General features: G+C 42.9%; 1 protein-coding gene across 1 annotated transcript in view; it reads right to left on the bottom strand.

The window, feature by feature from the left end:
• Nucleotides 1-5,732: 5,732 nt before the first annotated feature.
• The window catches only part of NIPAL2 (NIPA like domain containing 2), a 116,808-nt gene continuing 115,328 nt past the window's right edge, over nt 5,733-7,212 (bottom strand). Inside the window, exon 11 of the mRNA XM_038745637.1 lies at nt 5,733-6,023. Coding sequence (XP_038601565.1) covers nt 5,887-6,023 — 137 coding nt within the window. The 3' untranslated portion in view covers nt 5,733-5,886. The remainder of the gene's footprint in view (nt 6,024-7,212) is intronic.

Below are 7,212 nucleotides of genomic sequence, written 5' to 3'. Positions count from 1 at the left end.
CTAGAGCCCCCTCCTTCCTCTCCCCCTCCTCCCCTCTCCATCCCCGCCCCCTTACCTCCTTCCCCTCCCCACAGCACCTGTATATATGTATATATGTTTGTACGTATTTATTACTCTATTTTATTTGTACATATTCATTCTATTTATTTTATTTTGTTAATATGTTTTGTTTTGTTCTCTGTCTCCCCCTTCTAGACTGTGAGCCCACTGTTGGGTTGGGACCGTCTCTATATGTTGCCAACTTGTACTTCCCAAGCGCTTAGTACAATGCTCTGCACACAGTAAGCGCTCAATACGATTGAATGAATGAATGAATTTAGGGGGCTCTGAGAGTAATTTCCTTACACGAATGTCGGTTTCTCTAGTCTGTAAACTCTATGTAGGCAGGGAATGTATCCCCCAGCTCTGATATAGTGTAGTCTTCCAAGTGTTTAATCCAGTGCTCTGTGCACAGTAAGCACTTAATAAATACGATTGACTTGATTAGTCAAAGGGTGATTTGGGTCTTGGAAAAATTTGAGCTGTGCCAACAGCATCTAGATACATATCTCCTCCAATCGGCCTTTAAGGGCTGGGCCCTCGTTTCCTCTCCTCCACGTCCTTCTGCATTACCCTTGTATCTGGCTATATGCCCTTTATTCGCTCCTCCCTCAGCCCCGCAGCACTTACGTACATATCCATCATTTATTTATCCATGTAACATCCGTCTTACCCTCCAGACTGGAAGCTTGTTGTGGACAAAGAAGGTGTCTACAAACTCTGTTGCATTGTAATAATAATAATAACAATGGCATTTACTAAATGCTTACTATGTGCAAAGCACTGTTCTAAGCGCTGGGGAGGTTACAACTTGTACTTCCCAAGCGCTTAGTACAGTGCTCTGCACACAGTAAGCGCTCAATAAATACGATTGATTGATTACAAGGTGATCAGGTTGTCCCACAGGGGGCTCGCAGTCTTAATCCCCATTTTCCAGATGAGGTCACTGAGGCCCAGAGAAGTAAAGTGACTTGCCCAAAGTCACACAGCAGATAATTGGCGGAGCCGGGATTTGAACCTTTGACCTCTGACTCCAAAGCCTGGGCTCTTTCCACTGAACCACGCTGCTTCTCGCTGTACTCTCCCAAGCATTTACCTCTTACCTCTAGACTGTAATCTCATCCTCTAGACTGTAAACTCATTGTAGGCAGGGAATGTGTCTGTTTATTGTTATACTGTACCCTCCCAAGCATTTAGTACAGTGCTCTACACACTGTAAGCATTCAATAAATATGATTGAAGTGAATGAAGGAAGGCACTTAGTACAGCGCTCCCCACACAGTAAATGCTCAATACAACTGATTGATCGATACTGCTAACATCACGTTTGTGATAGGTTCTCTGAGCTGCAGAATACTCTCTCCAGGATGCAGGGAAGTTAAATCAGTGGTACCTAAAGAGTGCTTACTACGTGCAGAGCACTGTACTAAGCGCTTGTGAGAGTACAATGCGACAGAGTTGGCAGACACGTTCCCAGCCCAAAGTGAGCTGGCTCACCACTTAAGGTAAGTCCCTCATTTTAACTGCTTCTACTAGTAAGAGGGGTGTAAAATTATAGGGACAGAGAGTGCGTCCTTGGAAAATAACCAGAAGGTAAAGTCTTCTATTTTAATCTGCTAAAGGAGAATTAGTTTATTACTCATCCCTAAAGCTGTCCTCAAATGTAGAACTTGGGTTAAGGGAGGCCTTTCCAGAAGAACTAGGTTGGGAGGCTAAAGCTGGACGGGAGAGAAAAACTCTACCAAAATAATAATGCCATTCCATCCCCCTTTTAGTTTCCTTTAAGCAAAGACTCCATTGTTTCAAAACCGAAATCCCAGACCATGATCCCACTGTTCGCGGTGATGGTATTTAAGTGCTTATCATGTGTCAAGCACTGTTCTAACCTCTGGATCAGTTTGGACACAATCCCTGTTCCACATGAGACTCAGAGTCTTAATCCCCATTTTACAGATGAGGTAACTGAGGCACAGAGAAGTGAGGTGACTTGGCCAAGGTCACACAGCAGACAAGTGGCGGAGCAGGGATTAGAACCCACATCTTTCTGCGCTCCATCCACTAAACCACGTTGCTTCTTGCACATTGGTTCTCTGTTAGTTTAAATAGGAAAAGACAATCTAGAAATAAAGAAAACATAAAGATGGGCCAAACTGCTTACCTTCCCTGATCACTCAGCTCCATCTTGTTAAGCACTTACTATGTGCCAAGCACTGTACTAAGCACTACAGCTAATCCTGCAGCCCACATATATGTCTATACCAAGATTGGAACAGATTTCATTTAATCTTTCCTTTCAATATTTGGAGTCTTGTGGGTAGTGGATTTCTAAAAGCCTTACAGAGTAGCTTTCTGTCTACCTCGGTACTGCAATTATTTTTGGTGTGCCCTATTGAAAATATTCCTCATCTGAATATTTTTGTCACATGCTCTCTGTGCCTCTGGATTGCAACCCCTGGAAAGTAACACCTTTGGGTTAAATCTGATCTTTTAATTCACATATACATTGTGCAGCAGGAATTAGAGTTTTTTATCTCGTATCTGAACTCACATACCTCGGTTAGTTGAAAATTCCACCCCTTTCTCAAGCATCTCACTGATATTCAAGCTTATTACCACTATGTGCAAATTTTAAATGGTGAATTTCTTTCCCTATTTGAATTCATTTTGAGAGGGCAGCAGTTCAAGAGTATTAACATCTTTCGTTGAAAGTAAAAGTGAACTCCCCTCGATTTTATTATACACTTGTCATTTGCTAAGGATGACAATAATAATAATTACAATAATTGTGGTTTTTGCTAAGAATTTACTACGTGCCAGGCACTGTGCTGGACAATGGGGTGGATTCAAGCAAATTGGGTTGGACGCAATCCCTGTCCCACATGGGGGTTCAGTCTTAATCCCCATTTTACAGATGAGGTAACTGAGGCATAGAGAAGTGAATTGAGTAGCCCAAGGTCACACAGCAGACAAGTGGCAGAGCTAGGATTAGAATCCAGGTCCTTCTGACTCCCAGCCTGTGCTCTATCCATTAGGCCATCTTAATGCAGTGAAGCAGTGAAGTCTGGTGGAAAGAAAATTGTTCTGGGAATCAGAGTACTTGGGTTCTACTCCTGGCTCCACCACACATGTCTGCTGTGTGACCTTGGGCAAGATACTTCACTTCTCCTTATCTCAGTTACCTCATCTGTAAAATGGGGACTGTGTCTGACCTGATTAACTGTACTCATTCAATCGTATTTATTGAGCGCTTACTGTTTGCAGAGCACTGTGTTCAACCCAGAGCTTAGTATATTGCTTGGCACGTAGCAAGTGCTTAATAAAAGCTACCATTATTAAGCCTTTGTAACAACTGATATATAATGGAATACCGTGTTTTGTTTTTTTCTAACAAAGCAGTGGGAAGAACTGGAACCTTAATCTCCCCAGCTAGGAAATATATTTTTTCTTGCTGTGTGACACACATCCTTCGGAGCAAAAAACCAATTTCTTCATGCAATTTTAGTAATAATGAGAACCTCCTCCTTCAGATCAGAATGCTAAAGGTAAGCACCCGACTACTTACGTTCCCCGTTCACAAAGACCATCTTAGAGAGGAAATATTTTTCACACTGGCAGGTGAAAACTGATGATCCCAAACATGGCTAATTTGTATAATCCACTTCCTAAAGGATTCCCTCTCAGAGTCACACCTGGGGAATTTCAAATACTCTGCCAGGCTCAACTATGGGAGGGAGAGTCAAGCAGGGGCTAGGGAGTGGAAGGCAATCTGCTACAAGTCAAAACTCACCTGTGCTGGGCAGCAGTGGCATGGGAGAAAATTGAGGGTGGAGACGCCAAGTTTACTGGCGTGGAAGGAGGCAGTGGTAAACTATTTCCTTATTTTTACCAAGAAAACTCTAAGGATAAATTACCAGAACTATATCAGATGGAGGTGGGGCATTCTAGGAGAGATGTGTCCATGGCGTCACTATGGGTCGGAGATGACTAGACAGCAAAAGACAAGACAAGGCTCCCTAAAGGAACAGTCTTAACCAAGAGGAGAAAATTGGCTGTGTGAAATTCAGTGGGGTGATTAATAATAGAAGGGTAGAGGTGACCTGTTTATTAGGGGGTGGGAAGGGGAGACAATCAATCAATCAATCGTATTTATTGAGCACTTACTGTGTGCAGAGCACTGTACTAAGCACTTGGGAAGTACAAGGGACTATGACCCTTCCCTCCATTTAGGAATTTTAGGCACCTTGGGAAACTCCCAGAAGCAATGAAAGGAGCTTCTTCTTCTACCAGAGACGGGAAACAAAAGGGAAGGTTTGCTCAAAAATCCCCAGGAACTCCCTGACGAGACTGCACTTTTGAGAACTCACTTTTGAGAGACAGGTGGTTCTAGTGCATTTGGTTAACTACCTGCAGCCAAACTGCACGTGGCAGTTGGAAATTCCATTAATTTATTATCATCATCATTATCATCAGTAATAAGAGTAAAAATAACAGTAATGGTATTTGTTAAAAACTATGTGCCAAGCAGTGGGTTAGATAAAAGGTAAGCGGGTAGAAAAGAGTCCCCATACTTCATGAGGCTCTCAAACTAAGAGGGAAGGAGATGAAGATAGATGAAGAAACTGGAGCACAGAAAAAGTTAAGTGACTTGTCCAAGGTCACTCACCAGGCAAGTGGCCAAACTGGCATAAAAACCCAGATACTCTGACTCCCAGGACAATAATACTAATACTACTACTACTAATAATAATGGTATTTGTTAAGTGCTTACTATGTGCAAAGCACTGTTCTAAGTGCTGGGGGAAAACACGTGATCAGGTTGTCCCACATGGGGCTCACAGTCTTAATCCCCATTTTACAAATGAGGGAACTGAGGCACAGAGAAGTGAAGTGACTTGCCCAATGTCACACAGCTGACAAGTGACGGAGCCGGGATTTGAACCCCTCACCTCTGACTCCAAAGCCCTTGCTCTTTCCACTGAGCCATGCTGCTTTGACACAGGATACAAAAAATTTGGTAAAAGATGGTATAGATGATAATTTCAGGAAGTTTTGGGAAGAGTTTGAGGTGGTTTCTAAGGTTCAAAGACAGTATCAACTTTTAAAATTCTATGGGAAACCATTTTTACTATTTACTACTGACCCAGGTTTCCTTCATAAATGAGTTGCCTCACAAAGAGTATTCAGGGACCCATGGATTTCAGATATGATTAAACAGAATTTATATTGAAAAAAATCCTGAATTTTTTTTAAAAAGGTTCTGGTTTAAAAGTCCAATAGCTGAAAAATTGATTTTTATTCTTTAAAGATGGGCCATCTGATCTTAAAGGAGAGAAATAGGTCTCCTTGGGAATACTGGTGTGCCAAAGCCTTGTCTTTCACATTATGGCTCAGTGGAAAGAGCATGGTCTTTGGAGTCAAGGGTCATGGGTTCAAATCCCGACTGCCATCTGTCAGCTGTGTGATTTTGGGCAAGTCACTTTACTTCTCTGTGCCTCAGTTACCTCAACTGTAAAATGGGGATTAAAACTGTGAGCCCCCCGTGGGACAATCTAATCACCTTGTAACCTCCCCAGCACTTAGAACGGTGCTTGGCACATAGTAAGCACTTAAATGCCATTATTATGATTATTATTATTAATTTAATTTACACTGAATGAAAGCTCTATAGGGTCATAGAATCACCAGTAAGTCTAGCAGGAGAAAAATTTCAGTGTATGTTTAATGAGAGAGTTAGGCATAAGAATCTAAAAAAACAATTGATTGGTAGGGAGGAGGAAATACCATAATTATGTTAAGAAATGTCACCATAAAAGAACCATTCACACCACATTGAACACGTGCAAAGCTTTAAAGCGAGTGCTCTTGTTCAACTTCCTCTTTCTTCTCTGGCCTGTGGCTGTTGACGACCGAGTCACCTTCACTGGGCAGTGTTCCATAGGATAAACCATTTGAATCTAGTTGGAGTTTGTCCAGCATTTGTTTTCCTGTGGGGGAAAAAGAGACAATCCTTTGACCACACTCTACCGGCCAAGAACTGATCGTTTCCCCTTGCCGAAGGCCTAATTTTGTTTTCCGTTTTCCAATCTGTGGTAATGTTTTGGAAGGGTCACAGAAACATCCAGGGCAAAATGGACCCCAAATGACCTCACTGACTCTGCTCTTCATTTTTATAACAGATAAGATTTGCTGAGGGCTTGAAAAATCCACATCATGCCACAGGAGGCCTGCAAAGAAGTACGAAACCCTTGCCGTGTCACCAAACTTTTATTTCCTGGTTTATTCAACCCACCCCCTTTCCTCATTCTGTTATTGCCCCTCCATGCGTATTTTAAGGTCTGACTGTACAAACTCCGTGACACAGAAAGGAGCCCCAAATCAGAAATACAATTTCTTAGTGTGGCAAGTAGGGTTCACTGCCTATCAAAAAGCCCTTTATTTAGGCTGCCAGGCAATGCCTCAATAGAAAGCTTTAGGAGATGATGACATCTGTGGCTCAGTGGAAAGAGCCCGGGCTTTGGAGTCAGAGATCATGGGTTCAAATCCCGGCTCCGCCAATTGTCAGCTGTGTGACTTTGGGCAAGTCACTTCACTTTTCTGGGCCTCAGTTACCTCATCTGTAAAATGGGGATGAAGACTGTGAGCCCCCCGTGGGACAACCTGATCGCCTAGTAACTTCCCCAGCACTTAGAACAGTGCTCTGCACATAGTAAGTGCTTAATAAATGCCGTCATCATCGTCATAGTAAGTACTTAATAAATGCCATTATTATTATTATCATCATCTGTGAAGGCCTAGGAAAGGCCAGACTGATCAACAACTGTCTAGACTTCTCTGTGAGATAATTCACCTTTTTTTAGTGGTATTTTTGAAGCACTTACTATATGCCAGACACTGTACTAAGTGCTGGGGTAGAAACAAGCTAACCGGGTTGGACACAGCCCATGTCCCACAAGGGCCTCGCAGTCTTAATTCCCATCTTACAGATGAGGTAACTGAGGTACAGAGAAGTGAAGTGGCTTGCCCAAGGTCACCCAGTAGACAAGCGGCGGAGCCAGGATCAGAATCCAGGTCCTCTGATTCCCAAGCCTGTGCTCTTTCCACTAGGCAACACTGCTTCCTGCTACTATAGAGGAGAAGCAGCATGGCTCCGTGGAAAGAGCCCAGGCTTTGGAG

The sequence above is a fragment of the Tachyglossus aculeatus genome, chromosome 4 (genome assembly GCF_015852505.1).
Source record: "Tachyglossus aculeatus isolate mTacAcu1 chromosome 4, mTacAcu1.pri, whole genome shotgun sequence".
Taxonomy (NCBI): Eukaryota; Metazoa; Chordata; class Mammalia; order Monotremata; family Tachyglossidae; genus Tachyglossus; species Tachyglossus aculeatus.
Note: the sequence above shows the minus strand (reverse complement) of the source record. Positions and strands in the feature narration are given on the sequence as shown.